The 24,767-nt window shown below is 45.6% G+C and overlaps 1 protein-coding gene across 3 annotated transcripts in view; it reads left to right on the top strand.

The window, feature by feature from the left end:
- Positions 1 to 7,181: 7,181 nt before the first annotated feature.
- RAN (RAN, member RAS oncogene family) overlaps positions 7,182 to 24,767 on the top strand; it is a 77,750-nt gene continuing 60,164 nt past the window's right edge. Inside the window, exons 1-3 of one of the 3 annotated variants that reach the window (XM_029619583.1) lie at positions 7,221 to 7,314; positions 7,628 to 7,824; positions 8,287 to 8,332. In XM_029619583.1, coding sequence (XP_029475443.1) covers positions 8,297 to 8,332 — 36 coding nt within the window. In that variant the 5' untranslated portion in view covers positions 7,221 to 7,314; positions 7,628 to 7,824; positions 8,287 to 8,296. Of the gene's footprint in view, positions 7,315 to 7,627; positions 7,825 to 8,286; positions 8,333 to 12,306; positions 12,342 to 24,767 lie in introns of those variants that run through there. The other 2 variants (XM_029619581.1, XM_029619582.1) reach the window with 2 other exon arrangements.

Below are 24,767 nucleotides of genomic sequence, written 5' to 3' on the forward strand. Positions count from 1 at the left end.
TTCAAGTTGTGATGCAATAATGGATCTTCTAATTTGACGAAGTTACTCCTCAGGTCTTCCAGTAGACGTCTGAGAATAAGGTTGCCTCCTGCCCCTGAGTCCATCAGGGCAGGAGTCTGAACCGTAGCCGGTTCGCAGATCATGGAGACTGGAAGAGAGGGCGGGGGAGAAAATGCAGTATGGCCCAAGAACAGTCCTCCCGTGGGACTTAGGCCCATCCATTTCCTGGACGAATGGGGCATGTAGAGACATGGCCGGGCAGATCACAGTACATGCACAGGCCGCATTTCTTCCGAATTCTTCTCTCCTTGGAGGTCAAGTGTCCATGACCAAGTTGCAGCGGTTCATCTTTATCAGCAGCAGAAGTTACTGGAACCATCCGAGGTGCAGTGGTAGTACTAGCCTGTTTCAACCCAGGTAACACCTTAGGCCGGAGTTCCTTAACCATGTCTCGGAGGCGGTGATTAATCCGAGTGGCCAAGGCTATTAATTTGTCCAGTGAGTCAGGTGTCTGGCGAGCGGCCAGCTCGTCCTTTATGCGGGTGTCCAGGCCTCTGCAGAAGAGAGTATTGAGACATTTGGAGTCCCAGCGAAGTTCCGCTGCAAGAGTCTTGAATTCTATGACGAATTCAGCCAGTGATCTGTTGCCTTGCTTCAAGTCCACCAAAGCAAAACCGGCAACAGAAATACGAGCAGGGTCATCAAAGATGGATTTAACCAAGATCATATATCCATCTATGTCCTGCAAAATAGGGTCCTTGCGTTCCCACAAGGTAGATGCCCACGACAGGGCTCTTCCATCCAAGTATGACAGGATGTAGGTGGTCTTCGAAAGAGCCGTGGGAAATAAAGTTGGCTGTAAGGTGAAGTGCATGCAGCACTGGTTCAGAAAGCCCCGGGTCTTCTGGATTTCTCCGGAAAAGCGGATAGGTGCCGCCAGTGGTACAGCAAAATTACCTCCTGTAACTGACCTTCTTGGTTAGAAGCTGTGCCTTGTATCTTCTGTGTGTGTAGCAGATGAAATGCTGCAGTAAGTTTCTCCAAAGTTTCTTGCTGCTCTGAGATGCGTTGGGTCAAACCTGGTATAGCCTGCAAGGCAGAGAGATGTGCCGGATCCATGGAGTTAACAACATCCCAAAGTTGAAGCCAAATCCACTGGAGTTAACAACATCCCATATAAGCTGGAGCCACTGGAGTTAGTAATCTGTTATTAATGAGCTTAGTTGACAAGCTAGGAGTTAGCAATCTGTTAGGATTCTATTATGTTCCGCTATCTGATGGGAGGAGCAATCAGATAGGAATAGCAATCTGTTAGGATTCTGATATAGTTGTAGGTGAATCCCTGGGCCGGTGGCAGATGACCACACCTCCAGGAGGATATCCAGAGAGGGTTCATCGACCAGGCTTGAGTAATGATCCTTGAGTATGAAATCCTTGAGTATGGATCCTTGAGTATGAAATCCTTCCCCCTCACCTTCCTTCCTCGCCCCTTTTTTCGCACCTGGAGACCTCTAACTAGTAATTCTGCCCATTTAATGCTCTCATTTTAACCCCTTCTGCCCCCCTCCCTCCATCTGTTTCATGCTTATCCTTCTGGTAAGCCAATGTTTCATGTTAATCCATCCGGCAAGCCATTGTTACTTGTAATTATTATTATTAATTATTAACTGTTTTAATTGTTTTAATCTTTATTTATTATCAATTTGTTATATTCCGATTCACAGTTTATCTCGTTATTCTGTATAGCAGAGACTCACAGTTTACTGTTCCATGTAAAAAGCCTTTGTTCGGGTTTGTAAGACCAGGGCAATTTGTTTTCCGTTCTATGTAAACCGGATTGATTTGTATCTCATACAGGAATTTCGGTATATAAAAATTAAAAATAAATAAATAAAATAAATGAAGACAGACACATATTAGTTCTTTTATTAAACAGGTTTTTGAAACCACCAGAGGTGGCAGTAGTGAGCTGATTATGCCCGGCATGGCTATAGTCCCTCAGGCACTGGAACAGCGATCCAGAATGGCTGAGCTGTTGAGAAACTGTAGAAAGTGAGTAGGCAGAGTTCATAAACAGAACTAGATGACAAAACTCACATAAGGTCTCAAGGAAGCTCAGGAGCTGGAAAGGTTTAGGCCCTCGAGGAGCGAGTACCTGGTTCCAGGGAAAGCTCTGAGAGAGCGATGGTAACTCACAATTGTTTGTAGCAGTGATAGCTTCCAAGCAGTAACGAATCTTCAGAGTGTCCAGGAACATGGGCCCTCGAGGAGCGAGTACCAGTTCCTATTTGTAATCTGAAAGAAAGAGAAAGAGCGAGGCCCCCGAGGAGCGGGTACCTCTGGTAAGTCCAAGGAGGCAGAGTAGCTTGGGAGGTGTAGCCGAAGCAATCCCCCTAGGCAGAGTAGCTTAGACAGCCGAAGCAAGTCCTTGCTAACTCAGTTTGTTAGCGAAATAGAGACCTTTAATATTGGAAGCGAATGACGTCATCTCAGGGGGACGCCTCTGAGGTTCGCGCTCTTGCTGGTACTTCAATCAAAGCACGAGCGCGGCCTAGGTCTTCAGGCAACATGGTGGATCTGCAACGTCGAGCCGGTCCGGGGACACCGGAGGGAGACAGCATGGAGACGCCGCGGCAGCCAGCCATCCATCAGACCCGGAGGGAGTCGCCACAGAGGTAAAGAGGGCGGAGTGAGGGCGTCGAGCAGCGACGGTCGCAACACCTGCCTACCGCTTCCAGGCCTCCCGGGTCATCATGGATGCCGCCGACCGTCATCTTGCCATCAGGACCCTCTAGGCGTGCGCGCACACAGGCTGATCTTATCCACACCATGGTGGGAACCTCGGGGGCGTCCCTTCCAGATGACATCAGGATCTGTGGATATTTAAACCTGCTGGTCCTCTCCAAAGATGATTTGGCAAAGAGTCTTATCCTTGCTATTTCCGCCTCGCTTCCTGAGGACCTGCGTTCCAGATTCCAGTTCCGACGTGGACGTCTCAAGTACCCGCTCCTCAGGGGTCTCTCTCTCGTCCTGGCTCTCCGCTCCTTGGAGGGCCTGACGCCTGGAACTCCGCCTGCTCTATTCCCCGGGGCTTCCTGAACCAACTTGCTCCTTGTGAGTACTCTGCTCCGCGTATCACTTCCTACCTACCAAGTACTATCGGGTGTACCCCGCATTGTGGGCCATTACCATCGCTACAGAGAACTCCGTCAGAGGTGCCTGCTCTACTATGCTACCAAGGACCTCACAGGCGCTTCCCGCCTTGCGGACTGCTACCAGGCCGACCGAGGCCTGGTAGCAGTCCTCACCTCTGTACATCGCGCTGTGGGCCATTACCACTTCCACCTTGGGCCTCGACCGTGCTCCTCGCTCTGTGGGCCGCTGTCACCTCTTCTGAAGATTTCATCTGTATATCCTACTCTGCGGGCTTTTACCATCACTACCGAGGACATATTGGTGTACCCCGCTCCGTGGGCCACTACCAACTCTATTAAGGCCTCTTCGGTGTACCCCAATTCACGAGCCACTATCTTCGCTACAAGAGACCACTCCGGTTTACCCACTTCTCGGACTACTACCAGCGTTATGGAGGTATTCCCTCCATAACGGGAGGTATCCCGTGAGACACAGGATCTATCCCATAGATCCCGTGTCTCAGGGCCTGTGTGATCATCTCTATCTGGCACCTCCCACTCCACGGGTAGTGCTTCTATCTCTATTAATAAAGACTCTATTCATTCTGTGCCTTCCTTAGCTGAGACCTAGCCTCCCGACGGGAGGCTAGGTCTCAGCTAAGGAAGGCACAGAATAACACCTCTCACTTCGGCCCAGGGTTCACACACCATCTGATACCTCAGAATCATAACAGTTCTGTTTACATTAAACTGAAATACAGAACAGGAGCCTACCCACATCATGCAGACCTCCTATGCAGTACCAGTTTTTAGGGTGGTGAGCCAGCTGAAGACACCTTGAGCACTGTGGGGATGGAGGAGGAGGAGAGGCCCAGCGTGGCCATTGCAGATCCCATCCCACAACAGCCGATGAGAGGAATCGCATGGCCATGGCGAATCCCATCCCACAATGGCCAAAGACATATGTGGCCTGGCTACAGCATATTCCACCTCGCTGTGGCCAAAGACTGGAAGCGTGTGGTCACTGCAGATCCCATCCTTCCATGGCTTGACAGGACCAAAGGGGAAATGCCATCAGTTGGTGGGGGGAGGGATTTTTTCACCCAGGGGATCATTTGCCCTACATCTGGCCTTGCTCCTATGCCATGAATGCAGAATTATTGTTCATTAGACAGAGAAGTCTGTTACAATGCAAGGCTTTAAATGGAGGACCTTGAAATAAATACACAAAATACTCTGCAATTTTTAACAAAATGGCATTGGAAAAGCTTTGTGATGAATTGCTAAGCATCCAGCAACATGTAGACATGTCCAGAGCAACAAAAGGAAAACAGACAAGTCTTCAACTTGAAAGAACTTGAGTAACAGAGTTCAATTCAACCCCTTGGATATGGGAAAGAGAAAAATTTCCAAACACGGTCATTTTTCAAAATGCGATGGGCCGTTATCGCAACAATAAAATTTAAATGAGGGAAAGGGGAGGAGTTTGGCAGGGTTTAAAAAATGTGGGGCCCGGTTGCACTGCGAGTGATAATATTTAACACACTGTCACCGGCAGTAGCGCTGGAAATAATACACCTTTTGCAGGGGCGCTATAGAGGGCACCACAGCCACAATCACAGCGGCCGAAAACACGCTGCAGCCGGGTGCACACTATTGCCCCCCCCCCCCCCCCCCATCCCTTTTAGCCCTTCTGGACACGTCTACATGTTGCTGGATGCTTAGCAATTCATCACAAAGCTATATTTATAGCGGAAAGAAAAATCTAGGCCTATGTTAGGACTATATTTTAAATATTTTCTGGGAGCCTAAAAATAAATCTGCATTTAAACATTTTCAGTTTTTTTGGGAGGGAAGTAATTAAAAGAGTGTTAAGAAAACCTCCTTTCCACACTAAATATGTCCACATTCTTATTTTGAAGCTTTAGAGGGGTTTTTTTTAAACTTAAAAAGAGTTTTCCTTTAGGCATGGTAGCACATTTTGCATTTCCCTGTTGAAGGGAGCATAATAATTTAATAATAGTTTTACTAATTTGGGGATTTTTTTAGCCCATCTATTTATTTATTTATTTAACATGTTTTGTATACCGTCATTCGGTTTCGCCATCAGAACGGTTTACAGAATCGTGAAACAAGGATAAATAGATATCACCAAAGTAAATTGTCATGGGGTTGGATTGTGGTTTTGGGATTTGAGTGTTAGTTGATTACATATAAAGATTGATATTACATATGGGATTATTGCATACAGCAAAAATTATTACATACAAAAATTGATATTACATATATACATATATCCATACTATTACATATATCCATACTATATATATTACATATATCTATACTATTGCTACCATTTTTAATTTTTATAGCACTATTAAACATACACAGCACTGTACAGACACAGAGACAGCTCCTGATCTATGAAACTTACAATCTCTAGTTAAGACAAACATACATGATAAAGAAGTCTGTGAGAAAGAAATTTATTGTAGAGAAGTACTTAGGATTTAAAATCTCATCTTTCCAAATGATGCTTAAGGTATTTTACAGTATGGTTATAATTCAAGTAAAATAGCTTTCGAAAGCTAATTATAAATGCATTGTTAGTCCAATAAAAAGGTGTTATCTACAACCTAACCTGTTTGTTTAACCTTTATTTCTCAGTAGACAGGGTGGGATGGGGTCTTTTTTTATAGGGGAGTTGGAACAATTGCAAAAAACTGTATGTTGTACAATGGAAGCCCACGCTCTCAAGGAGCATTGTAGCACCCCTGGTTTGGGGTTTTGGACTTTTGTGATGTAGTCTACACTTGGGTATAAATTGTTGTGATATTTTTGTGATACGGTGTTTAAACTCATATTTTTTATATGGATGTAAAAAAAACAAAACAAAAAATTGACCTCTTTTTGAGATCTACCAGGTTTTTTGGTGAATGATTGAGCGATCCGGGATACCTCGTGTATCAGAGAGGTTTGCACTTACTCCCGGCTTGCTGACACCCATTATATACCACTCTACATATAAGCTATATAATTAGTATAAGTATCAGAGAATTTGCCTTGTTACATTACCAGTAGATTTTCTCAGTTCCTATTTAAAGTTATCTGTTGCTGTTGGAACAGAGTGTTCGACATATCTTTTCAGTCTTGCACCCCTAGTTCCAACACTTACACTTTATTTGAATAAGGTGTGTGCAGATGAAACATAAGGGAGTAGGTTCCCCACCTTACCCCAGCTGAAATGGCCACTCTGTTTTTTGTCCCACTGAGGTCTCTAAGAAATATTTATTGATCTTTATTTCCATGCATTCAAATGGATTAATATGACAAACAAAATGTGTCCCTGATTATGGTTCCTGCTCATTCATTGGTTAGATCAGCGAAATCTGAAAGTAATTGAAATATAAAATGGGAAAAATTGTGGAGACATATTGAGGTGTGCAATGAAATAATGTTTTAAAATGAATATTCCATAATCTCTGTTTTATTGTAGTTACTTCATGGTATTAGAAGTTAGGTTTGGGGATGGGGGAAGGTTGAAGGATTAATCTGAATTTCTGGACGGGAAGCGTGGGTATAAATGTTATAGATAAAATACATTCCTTACAAAATTGAATTTAAAATGTTAGTATTGAAATCTGCCTTGTCTCATCCTGGGAGAGGTGGAATATCAAAATGAAATAAATATTTAACCTCAGAAAATCAAAATTAGAAATCCATGCACACAGGGATAAAACAAGGGCTGGATCAACTGCTTTGGTTGACCTGGGGTGAGGGGGACAACCCTATACGGATTCTTGCCCATTGGGATCTGGCCATAGTCATCTTTTCCATTATATTCGATAGCTCTCCATGAAGCAGGGGAGTTGGGGGGGGGGAGGCAGCACCCGTGGAAAGGAAAAGCTGACAGAACATGTTAAGCGGGTACGGGAGCTTAACAGCACTCTGCTTTGGATTGTGAACTGTGCAATGGCACCGAACATCGGGCTCCTGGGCCTAGAGAAAAACGCCGTACCGCGCTGCCCCAGACAGGGTCAGTTCTCTTTCTTCGCCGCTTCAAACCCTCGCTTTCCGCAAGTGACGTCACAGAGCACGTGACACGCCTGCGTCCGCGTATTTGAATCGCGCTTCCGCCATTTTTTTTCCCGTTGCTCAGTGTCTGAGAAGCGCCGAGAAGGTAAGCGATCCCGGGGGGAAGGTGCGGCCTCCCCACAATCCCTTCTTCATCGCGGCCATCGTCGCCTTCGTGGCTTTTGACGCCCCGGTCGGCGACCGTCCTGGCTCTGCCGAGGCCGCCCCCGGGTTGATGGGCTGTGGTGGGTCAGGGTGGCCGGCGGACTATCGCCTTTCCGTGAGGAGGGTGGGGGATGGTAAGGAGCGGGCTTGGCGCGCTTTTTTTTCCCCTTACCTCCCTGAGAGGATGGAGGACTAAAGGCGCCTTTTCACTTCGCCGTGGCCTCTTCTCCCGGCCTCCTTTCTATCTACCTTAGCTCGGCGGACTTGCTCGGAAGCTTCTGCTCTCTGGCGCCCGGAGCCGGTCACTTTCTGCGGGCTGTTTGACGCGCGGACTGAGACCGGGGCCTTGCGTGGGGCCTTGCGCGAGGCGCGCAAGCGCTGACGCCTCCCTCTGCGCCCGCCGCATCCGAGTGACAGGCGCGGTCTTCCATCCCACACCGAGGCCTAGGAGGTGAGTTGCGTTGCCGTCCTCTTGCATTCCTTTGGGATCTAGAAGCTTGTCTGACCCGCCGCTGCCTGCCTCGGACGCTCGCTGCCAGAGTTGAAGGAGCCAGGCCGCCGCCCAGCTCTCTCGTCCCCCCCTCTCCCCCACTACTCAGTACCTGGGCTCTGCGTGACAATGCACTTTCTTTCCCGTGGCGGTCCCGGCCCTTTCCTTCGGGGACACCCCCATAAGTCGGGAGAGCTAAATATCACTGAATGAACTAAAGGGAGGGGGGGGGGGACGGGACGACAAAAGTGTGTCCGCCATTAGAGCCCGTTCAGCGGCTCCATGTGGATCCCATTTCCTGCGGCGCTGATTGTACCTCACTAAAGCAGCCCAACCCCACGCTGAGTCTGCACAAGGGCGTTAGACTGCAGCTGCATGGTCTAGTGTGGAGGCTTTTACGGAAATTCCTGCTTTCCTTTGCAGGAACACCAGCATGGCAGCTCAAGTAGACCCACAAGTTCAATTTAAGGTGAGACCTTTTTATATGAATTGATTGTAAATTCTTGATAAGGCAACGTGTCTTTCATATTGTTAAAATGTGGTGATTGAGTTGTAAGTGCTTTAGCACAGGGGTGATTTGGGAGAATTTTACTTGTATGCTTAGCCCAAAGGAGACCATGTCTTTTAATTACTGAAATGTGAACTGTTTTAAAACGCAGCTGTAGAAAACACGATTTGCTATGGCTTCCTATTTATTCAATTTGACAGTGATGGGAAACTTCTATATCTGAATTCATTATTCTCTTTAGTAACAGGCAAGTGAGGTAAAATTTGTATAAGTAGTACTGAAATGCTGTGAATAACAGGAGTTAGACAGAACTTGTATGTAGGCTTGTTGATGTGATTGTCATTTTAACTATGCACATAACCTATTTGTAAACCACTGCAATTGTTGTGAATTGCAGTATCAAAACTTATTTAAATGAATGAAGTGAGATTTTGCTAGCTATTTGATGTATAACTAAAACTTATTTCTTTAGCTCTGTAATTGTCTGTTTATGCTTAATACTGTAATGCAGTAAAATTAAAACACCTGCATTTTTAAATGTATTGTTTCATGGTACTTGGGTAAGAAGTAGAATGCTAGATGACCCTGAATATGATCAATCTTCATATGTTTTGGTATTTCATAAAGGTGCAGTACCCAGAATTCTGCTATTTACAGATTGTATGCTTGTTTCCTGTTCTGGATCCTAGATCTGTGGTATACTTGTAGGTAGTTAACTTTTTTTTTTGGGCTGTTGATTCACTCACTCTGATAAACCATGTGTGTTCGGTTGCAAATTTTATAGCAAAATTCTGTCCATCAATTTCTATTCCTCTTCATCCAATCAGACCAGATCAGTGTGTTATACTTACTAGCCAGCAGATGGAGACAAGTGGACTTGCTTATGTCATATCTTATATGTTGTCTCCAGTAAGATGGTAGGTAAGCATACCATGCTATAGATTTGGGCCTGACAGACTGAACAGAGAAATTGCTCAGAGCTGCTTAGCTTCTTTCTCCCTTACAGGCCAATGCAATACAGTTCGCTTAACCGAGCATACTGTTTAACCTGTGGTTGGATGCATGTATTGGATGTGTGTCCACAACTCCTTATGCTATAAGGGGATTAGCATGTCCACCCCCATAAAGGATGGAGCATCCAGCAGACCCAAGGGTAGTTGCCTCTGCTAATGCAGTAGTGTCTGCTATGCTGGGTATGCCTTCCATGACCTGGGTAACAATTTCTCAGGACACTTTGAAGGATTTATGAGCTTTTTGCAGGGGAAGAGACAGCCCTTGGGCCTCTGACTTTAATCATTATGGCCCCTGCGTCTGCTCTTCTAGCACTCCCTCTGCCTGCCGTCCTGGAGCGTTAAGAGTTGGAGTCTGAAGTAAGAAGAGACATCCAGTGCTGAGGGAGTGCTAGTTGAGGATTTGCAGGTTTCAGATAAAGGAAGAAACTCCTGCTTCTAAGCAGGACCCTATTATGGTCAGCTTGAGTGTTCCTCCAGCACAAAGTGGTGCAGGGTTCCAGAGGCTGACTTTAAGGGGAAGTGCTCTCTGGTCAACTCCATTAGTTATTCAGATGAAGCTCAATTTTCTCAAAGTGGATGCCTTGGTTTATTAAGTGACAACAAGGACCGTCATCCTAGTGGAAGCTGGGGTGGCTCTTAAGGATGAACAGGACTGGAAGATAGAATCTATACTTAAGCAGGCCTTTGTGGCTATGAGCATGGCTCTTCAGATATCAATATGTTGCAGTATTGTGATGAGATCTGGGCTCCATCTGGTGCAGGATGCCCAAGAATAGCTTAGAGAAGTCTCAACCATTGGCGCAGGGAGTGGCGTATTTGGAGGAGGCTGGTTACAATTTGTTGTATGCCTCAGAGGTTTAGCATCTGTGGTCCAAGAGGATAGAGCTAAGGCTCTGCCTCAATGGTAACTCATCCAGCAGTAGGTAGCACGAGTCCAAGAGATGTGCAGAACAGTGGTTCTTTGGCACAGAGATCCTGTCATTCCAGATTTCAGCCCTTATGATGTAAGAAGGTAAGGACAAAGTGGCAGGTTCCAGTTTTTCTAGAACAGTATAGGGAGTACTGGGGGCCCCTCTCAGGTACCAGAGATAGGCTGACTCTGTTCTGTCAGAGGGGGTCCTGGAACTAAGATGGCTATTCCCTGGAATCTGCCTGTCCCATTTCAAACACTTTTTTTTATAGCTCAGCCATGAAAAGAGGCGGTAGAAGCTACTTTGCAGAGACTCCTCGATTTGAAGGACATGATTCCGGTTCCAAAAGGCCAGGAAGGGCTGGGGCTATACACCATTTGTTGTGGTCGCAAAGAAGGGTCACTTCGTTTCATCCTGGACTTAAAATGGGTCAATGACTTCCTGATGGTAGTCAGGATGGAAACCTTAATTTCAGTAATCGGTCCAGAAAGGAGTTTCTGACCTAAGATCCAACAAGCTTATCTTCACCTTCCAATCTGCAAGGATTATTTTATTTAATAAAAGTATTTATATTCTATGCCTTCCATGGTTCAGGGCAGATTACCTACTGTATCTTTCGCTCCATAAGACTCATTTGACCATAATATACACCTAGGATTCAGAGTGGGAAAATTAACAAAGTGTGCTAAACCGGCTCTGTTCCTGGGCATCTGTGCATCTTATGGAGCAAATTAGGGGAGTGCATAACTTTTTTTTGTCCCCCATTTTGTTTTCAGATCTGGGGAGGGCCATTTCGGTCCATTCCCCAATCAGAAAAGTTTTATAGTTTCTGTGGGGGGGAAAAACCTCCCAAAACCCTCCATCCCAACCCTTTAAATTTAACTACAACCCCCCCCCCCCCCCAAGACCTGCCAAAAGTCCCTGGTGGTCCAGAGGTGGTCTGGGAGCGATCTCCTGCACATGGGCCATCGTCTGCCGTAATCAAAATGGCACAGACGGCCCTTTGCCCTTACTGGCAAAGGGGCCACCGGTGCCATTGGTTGGCCCCTGGGACATAGTAAGGGCAAAGGGCTGTTGGTGCCATTTTGATTACTGGCAGACGGCCCATGTGCAGGAGATCGCTCCTGGACTCCTGCTGGGCCACCAGGGACTTTTGGCAGGTCTGGGGGGGGGGGGACGGATTGTATTTTATTTTGTTTAATATTCACTCCACAAGACGCACAGACATTTCCCCCCACTTTTGGGGGAAAAGTGCATCTTGTGGAGTGAAAAATACATAGTTTACATCCATAATTAATCACACACAATTTAAAACAAAACAAACTGATTAGACACACAACTGCTGTAGTTAAATAGCAAAACAGTATCTCATAAATATGTCTCTACAGATGAGTATTTACTCATTAAAGGGCTTGAACTGAAAGAGAAAATTAGGAATTCGAAAAGGCTTTTTTTAAACAAGTGAGTTTTGAAGGCTTTAAGTCCTTGGTATCTTTTATAGACCAGATGGTTAAAGGGAGGGAATTCCAGTATATCAGGCCTACTATTGAAAGCTTTCATGAGTAATGGACAATCTTGCTGTTTGGGGTTGGAAGGAACTTCTAAAAGCTGTTGGGTAGCTGATTGGAAGGTGGTTGTGGGGGATGTATAACTTGAGAATGAACTAATCCATGTTGAGGTAATAAGACTATAAGGTTGCAAGTTTGTATTTTATCCTGTATGGGGGGTCAGCAACCAATGATAGGATTGTAAAATGGAAGAAATGTGATCATATTTTTGGCACCAGAGACAAATTAATGCATTCTGGATTAGCTGGCGTGATCAAATGGTCCAGTCCTGTAAGGATTAGCGCTTGTAGCCCAATTCTGAAGATAATTGGGCCCAATGGTGGTTTTAAGTGATGGAGAAGTCTTAGCAAAAAAGGAATGGACAACTTACTTTACCTATTTGTGCATGGTAAGAGGTCTCAAGTATGATGCCTAAATTTTGTATTTTCTGTGATGTGTTGAAGGTATGGTGGTGAAAACTGAAGATGTTGGGAGATTGGTAAGGACTGTCCTAGTATTTGTTTTGAGATTTGAGTTTATTGTGCAATAACAGGTGCTAATGCTAGAGAGAGAGGCAAAGCATATGGTGGAGGACATGTAAACAAGAGGAAAGACCTGAATATTAGCATGTGGATAGTAAACTGCAGAGGAGTAAGTTAGGTATTAGAGGGCTGAGCCCTGTGATGATAAATCCAGAATGAAGTGAATGAACCTATTCTGATTGAGTGCAGTTAAAATGGGATTAAAAACAGGACTGAAGAGGCCAATATGGATTAGGTTAGGGCTTCCCAAATGTCCTGGGGATCCCATAGTCATTTGGATTTTCAGGGTATCCATAATGAATATGCTTGAGACAAATGTGAATGAACGGAGTCTTCATGATGATCAAACTTCTCATGTATATTAATTGTGGATATCCTGAAAACCCAACTGATTGCGGGATTCCCAGGACAGGGTTGGGAAGCCCTAAATTAGATGTAATAGGCTATAGTTTATGGTATCAAATGCAGCAGTTAGATCTGGCATCAACTACTTGGTGTATATTCAGTGCTTGATAAGAGAAGGATCTTGGTACTGTGAAATTACATGAAGCCAAACTGATATGGGAATTGAGAACTAGTTTTAAAGCTAGTTTGATTACTTTTGTAAAACACAGAAGCGACTGATATGGGTTAGTGCTTGGAGAAATCTAGGGAGTCTGCATTTGTTTTGATTGGTTTAACTGAAGCCTATTTTTATCTGAGGAGGAAAAAAGCTAGAGGACAGTGGTTACCTATCAAAGATTATTTCTTCAGATTTGCAATGATGGGTTGCTGTTTTCAGTTCCGGGCACTTCCCTTTGGGCTAGCAACAGCCCTGAGTCTTCTCCAAAGTGATGTGGGTGGCAGCACAACTCCACAAAGAAGGGATTTTGGTGCACCCTTATCTCTATGATTGGCTGATAGGAAAGCATTATCTGCTTCTCAGCACATGGTGGTTACAGGATTTGAGATGACTTCTCTTCCAAAAGCAATCTTCAGCCCTCTAAGTGGGAGCATGGTTTGATACAAGATCTGTCATGTATGTCTGACAGAACAGTGTTCAGAGGCTGTAAAACTAGGTCGAGGCATTGAGAACCATCAAATCTGATGGTGGGGGTCTTTATGTAACAGGAGGATTCTGGGTTTGGATCCGCCTAAGATGGCGCCGGCTGAGTGGAAGGTATGAGTGTGGCTCCGATTTGACCCCACCTTTCAACTCTTTGCCTATTGCGATGCTGCATTCAGCACACAAACGGGCGAAGGAAAGAGCTAACCCTGCAGCTCTTCCGGAACACCTACATTCGGGGCCGATGGACACGCACATATTGCAGATGGTGAAATCGGGAGAATTGTCCTTGTAGACAGGCTGAAATGGCTTTTGCCTCCCTCTCTCCGGACTCTCTCCTTCCCCGATCGACAGACAACCTCTGGCAAATCTGAATTTCCAGAGATTGCAATCACCTGTTGGCTGGGATTCCAGCAATTGTGGAACACCCCTTTGCTGAGGCGGGGGCAGGAGCTGCTTTGACTTCTGGGACGGAGCCGAGGGTAGCCCTGTTGAGGGCCTGCCAGTCAACCTGCAGGAGAGTTTGAGATGCTGGAGGAACTTTCTCAGAGAAATATATGTTGAAATTCCAACACTGGTAAGACCTTTAAATATTACTTTGGAAAAATATTTGGGATGCTATAACTTAGGATGTTCCATCTCCCAGCAATTGAATCCTATAATACAGAGTTAATCTGGTAGAGAATACAGTTTTTAAATTGGAGCAGTTTAAAAAGAAGACTCAGGAAGAAGTGGTAAAGGTCCAACAAGAGCTTAAACAGGTTTCTAATGTGCAAGAACATTGGATTAAAGAGAACATTGTTACAACTTAAGACTGAAAATTTAGAAAATATAACTTGCAATAGAAATCTGTGACTTGTAAATTTCCCTAAACTCCCTCAGGTGGGAGCTAAGATGTTTAAGAAATTTGGTTGAACACTTTAAAATTCCTGATGAAGCTGTTCCTCCCACCTCCAAGATTTATTATTTGCCGCCATAAGAGACGACAGCAAGTTAAACAAGGAATGGACATCCTGACTCCCAATGTGGACATTTCCATTATATTAGAAACAGATTCAGATTTAGCTCAACCAGCTATGGTGGCTACTCTTGTCTCTGAAGCAGACTGGGACTGGGTTCTTTGACTTTCTTCAAACATCGTTTAAATCATTTTCTTCAAATGAGTTGGAATCTACCCTGATATGTCTTGCCAAACTCGGAAGAAAAGACACCAGTTTCTCATTCATTTGAGAGTTTTGCAGATAGGAGGAACATTTTTATTAATTTCCTTGCAAATGCATAATTAGATACAAAGATTTAAGATATATATTTTTTGTTCCCTCAACTTATCTACATTTTTGTGATAAACCTGTCTCAAATTATAGGTGCTGACTGCTCCTCTTGACTCTCCGATTGTAGGCAGTCTTTAAATTAAAATTTGTGATAGCTTAGCCATAAAATTGTCTTTTATATCATAGTAATTTAAAAAAATAACTTCCTCTAGTCATCTGGTGGATCCAGATTGTGGACTTTATGGCGCTTGTTATATTATACTAAATGAATATTGTATACTGTTTCATTAACCATTACATGTAACTAAGCTCTATTTCCTTTCAAGATTTTGTCTTGTAAACATCATTTGAAAATGAAAGAGAATGGAAAAAAAAATCTGATGCTGTGGACTATACCTCAACTCTTCCATGTGACTGCTTTGGTTCTAGTCCTGTGAGCAAATGCACACAAGTGTCTTCAAAGGGCCTTGCTTTCCAGGTGGAATCCCTAATCTCAGGAGTATTTAAGATTGCTGCTTCTGGAGTCTATCAAAAGGTTGTACAGCAGGCACTTGGATTGAGGAGTGGACTTTGACCCCCAGCCTGGATCATAATGACATATGTCATCTTTTTGGGCTGGGGGAGTGAGGTGCACTGTCAGGAGTTGTTTGCCCAAGGTTGACTAACTCCAAAGAAGCAAGCTTGTCCATCAATTGCTTGGAAGCCAGGGTTATTTGGTTGGCTGCTCGAGTTTGCACCTCTACTACTGGGTCAGGCAGTCAGAATATCAGAGAATGCCATGGCAGTAGCATACATAAATCAAGGGGGAACCAGAAGTCCTAAAGTAACATCAGAGATGGATGTCCTTCTTTGGGCAGAAATGAATTTACAGACCTTGTTGCAAATAGTAAGCATGGACAATGTCCAAGCAGACTACCTTAGTTGTAACATAATAGATCCAGGATAATTGTCTCTCAAAGGGCCATTGATCAGATTGTTATGAAGTGGGGCTTTCCAGCCTGAGGAGACATACTTTTCAACCAGAAGAGACACTCATATGGGATTAATACTCTGGTTCATGAATGGCCCACAGAGGGGAAGCTAATTTTTTTGCCTCTTTGGCCTATGATGGGCAGACTTCAAAAGATATCAGAGCATCCAGGATTGGTAGTTCTGGTTTCTTAGTATCCAGTCAGGCAAATCCAGAACAAGTGGGTTATGTACCTCTACCTGCAGATGGAGCAAACTGATGTCATAGTATATACACCTCTGCAGTGACAACAGCCTGCCAGTATTCTGTCTCCAGCAAATGGTGGACTTATATCTCCCTACTGGGGACTGCTTCAATTTGGGAAAAGGAGAAATAAGGAAAGTAAACTTGCCCCACTCTCCTATGGTGATACCAATTGGTCCCTCCCCAGTTGAGAATTAATGAGGTGATTTCCATGGTGCTTTGGTCAGGTGAATTTCAGCTGGTGTGAACTTAGCTGCTTGAGCAGCTGAAAGGCAATCTGTGTAGGAAGCAGAGCGTGGAGGTGACGGCAGATATCCTCTCCCCTGCAGCTGGAGACAGTTTCTGCACTCAGCCAGGTGAGGCTGAGCTCCAGTAAGATTTAAAAAAACAAAGCTTACAAGGAGGATTTGTTTTTTTTTTTGTAGGGCTTTCTCCTTTCCCAGTCTGCTCACTGCTGGTTAAAATGTTCATTCTGCTCCAAGGGAGGTCGAGGGTCATGGGCAGCCTGGCAGGTTGAGCAGCCTCCTCAGGCTAGGCCCTGCTTCTGGGGTGGTTTGTGCACTGTGATAGGCCGCAACAGCTATCCGCATGCCTCCTAAGGCTGCCCTCTACAGGATTGTTGGCCTGGCATGTCTTGCTGTGCATACAGGTTTTGGGCACCCTGTCAGGCTGTGTATTGTGTGCCCATGTTAAGTGCCATTTGCCTGTGTGCTTAAGTTCTTGTGTGCTTAATTTTGTTTGGCCATGCTAGGTAAGCCCCTAAGTTTTGGATGCATCATTTTTTAACACATTTATAGATTAAAAAAAAAAGTAAAACAGCTAGACATACACTTCTGGCTGCTGCTCAGCACACTTGCCAGCCATTATGGTGCCTGTACCTAAGAAGGCCTAAATGTCTTTCATATTTGGGCATCTCAGCCTGGAGTGCCTACTGACTTGTGCCAGTGCTGTTTAGAGGCCTCAGGGAGACTTGTCTTCCTCTGATTTCACTAAACCTGGTTCTTCCCAGCTGGATGTGGGTCTGGGTAAGACAACTCATGTGCGGTGGCCTGATTTTGCAACTCCCCTAACTGGTTCCTCAGCAGGGGAGGGTAGCTCAGCAGATACTCCTCGGGTACCTGATGCTTCTACATTTTCCCAGGTAGAATTTTTTCCAGGGGTTGCAATCCTTTATTCAGGTACAGTCCTGTCCAATGCTCCCAGAGCAGAGGCACTAATAGGAACCGAACCTGGACCTTCTGTAAAGTGCAGGAATACTCCTAGAGCGGCAGTGAGAACTCTGGGTAGAGAGGATGGCAGCGGATGATGCTGATCCTGACTTCCCTTGAGGATGGTGAAACTCCCCCAGGATTAGAACAGTGTAGAACGGTTACAGTTCGTAGAGATGATTTCTCAGCCTTGCAAATGCTTGGAGTTTCTGGGGCAGATTTGGTGTCTGAGCCAAAGAAAAATCCCATTTTGGTTTCCTTGCATAAAGTCTCTTGTTTGTTCCCATGATGGAGGCCATTCAAGAATTTATCAAGTGGGGTGCCCCAGAGGCTGACTTCAAAAATCTGGTTTTTGTAGGGTCTGCAAATTCTGGATCCAGTAGGAGACTGCACACACAAGTGCTCTTACAAGTAGATCACAATTCCTGTGGAAGGAGTGGCCTTGAAGGATGCTCATAATAAAGATTGTCTATCCTTAAGCAAGCATTTGAAGCAGTAGCAATGTCCTTGCAGATTGCTTCTTGTTACTTAGTGCCTTGCTCTTGTTTGCTTCTCTCCCAGGAGGTCAACAACTCTGGAATGAACTCCAGGGCAGTTAGGGAATTTAATGCACCATAAAATTGCTGGCTTTCTTCTACCTTACATTTATACACTCTCTCGTACCTTAAGATCCCAAAACCAAATGCTACTTCAAGTACAATCTCCTAAATCTACCAGGCTAGTCATTACTCGTGAAAGATCCTTTTTCCATTACTGGCCCTATCTGGAATACTCTCCCAATACATATCAGACTTATAACAGATACCAAGGAATTAAAGGTGCTAAAAACTCATCTCTCTAAATCTGCATTCCCTGACTAATGTTTCTCTTTATATACTTTGTTTCACCCACAATTCCCTTCCTTCTCTTATCCCCACTATCTTTTTCTCTATTCTTTCACATTATAAGTATTAGGTTTGTTTAGTTTTAATTGTAATTTTTACTTGTATTTAATTATGTATGTCCCATTTTTTAAAACCACCCTGAACTGTGGAGGGTGTGGTGTATAAGCACTTTTAAATAAATTTGGGCTGTGAATTGGTCCACATTTTGGCCAGAGGTGTGGCTTCGATAATAGCAGCCAGGCGTCAGTTATGTTTGAGAATTTGGTTGGCAGATGCATCCGCCAAGGCTAACGTCACCAAATTGCCCTTTGCTTTGGCAGTGAGTTGGAGAAGCTGGCCAGTAAGTGGGGCAAATCTCTAGTTCCTCATTTACACCCTCAATGAGAAGTTGGGCTAGAGGATCCAAGAGTTTTTGACCCTATAGAGGAGCAACCTTCAGGGCACTCGACTGTTTGATAGGTCTCAATCCTTTCATCCCAGACAACCCAGAAGAGGTGCAGGCTTTGAATAGTGGAACCTCCCGAGCCTCCCAATGAAGATTTGCTGACCCATCCCCAGGACCAGGGGATAAGGGGCTGTCTTGTCTTAGAGGTGGCTGAAATCACATCGGATCAGTGGGGTCCTGGAGATATTAGAAGGATATGTGATGAAGCTTTCCTTGGGAACAATGTTCATGAAATCTCCCTGCAGAAGCAGACAGTGGAGGGTACATTGGCAAGGTCTTTGGTCTGTGCCCACATCTCAAGAAACACAGGGTGATATTCCATTATTATGCCAAAGGTGGGCTCCTTTCTTCCCATTCTGGACATCAAAGGTGTTAACAGTCATCTGTGAGGGAAGCATTTTTGCATGGAAACATTGTGCTGACTGATAATGGCTGTGCAGTTATCAGAAATTACACCTCAGACAGATTGCAGAGGTCAGCATCTCCACATTCCCATCTGACTAGAACACTAATGCTTCCTGTGCTTGGCATTTCTGGGATGCCATTTTCAGTTTCAGGTGCTACCAAGGTAATGGGATCGTAGTTGAGAAGATCAAATCCTAGTACACCTGTATTTGGAAGACTGGCTGATTTGTGCCAAGTCGCTGGAAGAGAGGTGCCTGGTGACTCACAGGGTGGGAGTTTGGCTGGGTGGTGAACCTAGCCAAAGCAGTCTTCAGCCTACTCCATCACTGGAATACCTGGGAGTTTAGTTGGACACACAGCAGGGCAAGGTGTTCCTGCTAGAAGCTTGAATTCAAGCTTCTGACTGTTTGGTCTTACCTACAGGTTCTTGGCTTAATGGCGGGGACCCTAGAAGTGGTACCATGGGTGAGGGTGTGTATGTGTCATCTTTAGTGCTCCCTGCTGTTTCGTTGGACTCCAGTCTCAGGACTATTCAATTTGATTCCACCTAGAGGTTTCCTCCTAACTACAGTGGTAGCTTCGTGTGGATCTATGGAAGGGAGTCTCCCTTTCTCCTCCAGACTGGCTTGTGCTGACTAGATATGTCTCCTTGGTTGGGGAGCTTGACTGCACAAGGGCACTGTAGTGGAATGCAGAAGTCTCCCTGGAACATCATTGGGCTGGTAACCAGGGCAGTCTGGCTGGTATGTTTACAGTTCAGCGACAGGCTGCAGGGTCGATCGGTCCATATAATGTTGGACAATGCAACGACTGTGGCTTACATAAATTGGCAGGGAGGTACCAAGAACCAACAAGTATCACAGGTGATAGATCAACTTATGGAATGGGCAGAGGTTCATCTCCAGATCTCAGCCTTGCACAATTTAGGCAAAGACAACATAAGAGCAGACTTTCCCAGCCTTTCCCAGAAAGGGAGAGTCAGGACCCAGGAGAGTGAGTGTTATTGGGTGAGGCATTTCAGCTGCTTTTGGATCTCTGAGGTCTCCCATTTCTAGACCAGCTGGCAACTTCTCACAATGTGACATCTCCATTATTATTAAGCTGCAGGAGAGATCTGAAGTCATTGGGGATCAATGCCCCGGTGCAGGATTGGTCAGAAGACAAGTTGCTGTATGCCTTTCCTCCATGGCCTATGTTAGGCAGATTGATATGCAGGATCGAGCACCATAGAGGGATGGTGCCCTAGGTTGGCCCAGGAGGCCATGGTATGCAGATCGGCAGAGGCTCCTGGTGGATTCGTCTCTCTGGCTCCCAGCGCACAGGCACCTATTATAGTAGGGACCTATCCTTCACTAAGATCAGTCTCTTTTTTTGTCTTACAGTATGGTCCTTGAGAGGGCTCAATCACTGCCACTGAGTATCCATATGTCAGCATTTCCACTTTGCTTAGAGCTAGAAAGTCTTCCACTTTCTTGGCCTATGTGTGTGTTTTGAGGTCTGGTGTGAAGATGGAGGTACTCTTCCTCGTTCGGCCAAGATCCCGCTCATTTTGCAACTTTTGCCGGATGGCTTGAATAATGGTTTGGTCCTTAATTCCTTAAAGGTACAAGTAGTGACTTTTGCCTGTTTCAGGGGTTAGTTGAATGGTTGTTCCTTGGCAGCTCATCCTGATGTGGCCTGTTTCCTGAAAGGAGTGAACGACTTCAAAGGGGCGTGGGATAAACACTGTGGATCCATCAAGTCTAGAGGGCGTGAATAAAATGGAGGCATTCAAACACTGCACGGAGCGGCAGTAGCCACGGAGGCATTCACGGAGCGGGATGCCAGTGGCCAGTAGTTGGTGTTCCACCTTCACGGAGCGGAAGGATGGAGGGCTGCTATTTCCAAAAAAAAAATTAAAAATAAAAACAGGGGTGGGTAAGAGTATGGGGCAAGGGGGTGGCCTGCTTGTTACAGTAGTTGCTACCCCCAATTGAGCTGGATGTCACTTGGATGCAGATTCAAAGCTGCTCTCTAAATTGGGTGGAGGGGAATTAGGGCTGGAGGATACTGGAAGCCAATAGTAACAGGTGGGAGAGAGAAAAAGGGGGAAAAAAAATGGATAAAGTGCGTAGCTTGCTGGGCAGACTTGATGGGCCATTTGGTCTTCTGCCGTCATTTCTATGTTTCTAATACTCCCTTGTGGTTTCCAGTTCCCTTATGCAGTCTGAATTTGGCCTTGGATTTTTTTTTAGCAGGTCCTATGTTTAGGCTGACGCATTGCCTGTATTTATGGTTACTGACCTTAAATTGTTTCTTGTGGCAACTTGTTCTGTGTGGGGAGGTTTGTTTTTTTAATTGCTCAATGTCAGTATACCCTTGGAGCTGCATGTGTTCTGATTTTTTTTGTTTTTTGTTTTGAGGAAGTCCTCTCCAAGGGATTGACTGTTAATACTTCAAAGGTGCAGATAGTGGCCGTTCCTTGCTGTAGGAGTTGTCTATCATATTTGTGATAGCTTCTCAACTGAATGTCTGTTCTTGGAGTGTGAAGCATATTAGATCTCCCTTCCATATTCTGATTTTATGTTGAGACCTGAACTTGGTTTTATCATTCTTGGCGGGAGTGCAGTTTACTCTTAAAGCTATTTCTTTAACAATGCTTATATTGAAGACTATCTTCCTAGTTGCTATTTGTTCAGCTAAGAGTACGAGTTGCAGGTGCTTTCTTGTACAGAGCTGCTTTTGATCTCAAAACAGCATCCAGATTTGTACAGTACCCTCCTTCCTTCCAAGGGTTGCTTTGGATTTTCTCCCAGGACAAGCAGGATGGTAGTCCTCACATATGGGTGACATCATCAGATGGAGCCCTGTCATGGAATACTTTTGTCAAAGTTTCTAGAACTTTGACAGGCACACTGAGCATACCCAGCATGCCACTAACCCTGTAGCCACCAGGGGTCTCCCTTCAGTCTTTTTTTTTTTTTTTCTTTTTTGCACAGCAGTTGCCTCGTGGTTTAGGAGCTCTGAGAAACTTCACAACTTTCCTCATGGAAATATTTGAAGTTTTAACTTAAATCCCTCACTGGGGTCCCCCATCGCGCTCTGTTTACCTTTGATGCTCGGTAAGTGTTTTCCCTATATTTGCGGTCTGTTCCTGGCAGCTTACCACCTCTGTGCCTGGTCACCGACCACTCACCCGCCACTTTTCAGCATGGTGACTGGATTTAGGAAATGCCTAGAGTGTCCGAGGACCATGTCCATAACAGACCAGCATAACATTTGCATTTCATGCTTAAGCCCCTCACTTGACATCCATTGATGTCCCTAAAGGCTGTTGCGCTCGTCTAGACAAGATGGAGCATTTGTTTGCTTCAAAACGTTCTGCTCCATTGATGCCAGTTCAAGGTCCATCAACCTCTGAGATGCCCCGCCAGGAACATCGTGGATCGGCATCATCCTTGGTGCCGGAGAAGGACCAGACCGAGCACAGAGGGAAACTGGCACCAGGTGTCCCTGACCAGTGCTGCACAGATACCGCAGCGTCATCAACTTCCATCGAGCTGCCTGCGAAGAGGGCCCAGGGAGAGGAGCCCCCATCCTCTGGACCCGGGACCCCTAGGCATTCCCCACCTGTGCCGGGCACTGAGCCTCCACGGGCCCCTGTGGAAGCTCCATCCATATGCCGGCTTTTCAAGAGGAATTGGACCGCATGGTCCAAGAGGCAGTGCTGAATGCCATACTAGGCTTCCAATCACTACCGGCACCGGCCCCAGAACTAGCTCCCTCTATGTTCATGCTGCTCCTCAAGCGCCTTGACACTCATCGGTGCCTTGCTGACTCAACCTGTGCCACCGGACACACACAGAGTTGTCCATCGAGGCCTCCTCAGTTCCCAATTCCAATACCGGGTTTCTCGGAGGAGGAAGAATCAATGGTTTTGTCTCCCTTCAGATGCCAGAGCCCATGCAAGGTCCATCGGGGCTATCAGTACTCAAGTGCACCTTATCTGCTCCTGTGTCCTTGTTGCCAGCACGGATGCCAGTGCCGCATATCGATGCCTTCCTGCCCTCTCTGCTTTGGCATACTTTACACTTTACCCTCCATTGCCTCAGGTACAAAAACTTAGATTGTAAGCCCTCTGGGGATAGAGAAATACCTACAGTACCTGAATGTAAACCGGTGTGATATTTCAATTAAGATCAAATGTCTGTATATAAAAAAAATAAATACTTCCTCAGGAAGCCCACAGGGAGGAGGGGAAAGCCCCTATAAGATGCATCCTCTGATTCTTCACAAGCTTCTGAGGACTTGCTATCAGCCTTCACCCCTGAAAGAAAGGTGGCTATCTCTCCTTTGCAAGTTTTGTAAAGGAGATGTCTGAGATTATCCCATTTTCACTTGTTATGGAGGAAGATGCTCACCACAAGAGGTTGCGAGGTCTTACAATTCGTAGATGCTCCAAGAGATAATGGCAATACCAGTGCAGTACATGAAGTTCTTCTTGACCTCTTGCACCACCTGTGGGACCATCCAGGTACTGTACCTCCAGTCAACAGAAAGACAGATGCTACATACCTGGTCCAACAAGCCCCAGGTTTTCAAAAGGTTAGCTGCCCCACCACTCTGTAGTTGTGGAATCAGCTCAGAAAGGCTAAATGGTCGCTTCCATATTTCTCTGCTCCTGATAAGGAACAGAAGGCATTGGGACGAAGCGTGTGGGTTTTTTTTTTTTTCAAGGGTTCAATTTGATAGCAGCATGACACAATATAATAGAAATCTCTGGAAACAAGTTCAGGAGTTTGTGGCGACATTACCGCAGCAACAGGAGACCTTGTCCTCTATCCTACAAAAAGGATTGGAAGCAGGCAAACATGAGGTCAGAGCTGCCTACGATTCTTTTGAAACAGCATCCAGAGTCTGGGCATTGGGCCTGGCTTAAGGCCTCAGACCTACTCCCGGAAGTGCAGGACAAACTTGCAGATCTACCCTGTACAGGAGACAATCTGTTCAGGGACAAGATCCAGGACAGTGGCCCAGTTAAAATGAGATCCTGTATCAGTTATCAACTGTCTTCCCAGATGTTCCCTCCATAGCCCACAGGGGCACACATAGGGACTAAAGGAAACAATTCTACAGGCTACGCAGATATTACCTTCCTGTGTCCCATGCATGACCAGCTCAGGCACCTCAGAGGGGACATGCACACCCAGTGAGAACATCTAGACCACAGCCAGCTCCACAAGCTGGCCCTGCAGCTGGATTTTGACTCCTTTCCAGAGAGCAGCAGCCATTCTCCGGGGGGGGGGGGGGGGGGGGGGGGGGTCGTCGCCTTTGCCACTTTGCAACAAATTGGCACCCAATTACCACGGACCAGTGAGTATTGTCCATCATAACTCATGGTTACAGTCTACATTTTTCAAAAATACCCCTGGATTTCCCACCCAATCCATTCTGGAGCTGGGACAATCACACACATACTAGAGTCAGAGCTCTCAACTCTTCTGTCGTTGAGAGCCATGCAACCTGTTCCACCGAATCAGCAGGGGAGAAGGTTCTACTCCAGATATTTCCTAATTCCAAAAAAGACCGGCAGCCTCCAGTCTATTCTGGATCTCTGAGCCTTGAACACATTTCTTTACAAGGAACGGTTCAGAATGGTATCCCTGGGCACCATGCTCCCTCTGCTACAACAGGGGGATTGGCTCTGCTATCTGGACTTTCAAGACTCATACGCCCACATTGCAGTCTTTCCTCCTCATTGCAAGTATCTGCAATTCGTGGTGGGTCACAGGCACTATCAATACAGGGTGCTGCCATTCAGCCTGGCCTCAGCGCCCTGAGTTTACAAAGTGCCTGTCAGTCGTGACTGCACAGTTAAACAGCAGGGGTGTATTTTTCCATACCTGGACAACTGCCTCATAAAAAGCCAGTCC

This window comes from Rhinatrema bivittatum, chromosome 11 (genome assembly GCF_901001135.1).
Source record: "Rhinatrema bivittatum chromosome 11, aRhiBiv1.1, whole genome shotgun sequence".
In the NCBI taxonomy this organism is placed as follows: Eukaryota; Metazoa; Chordata; class Amphibia; order Gymnophiona; family Rhinatrematidae; genus Rhinatrema; species Rhinatrema bivittatum.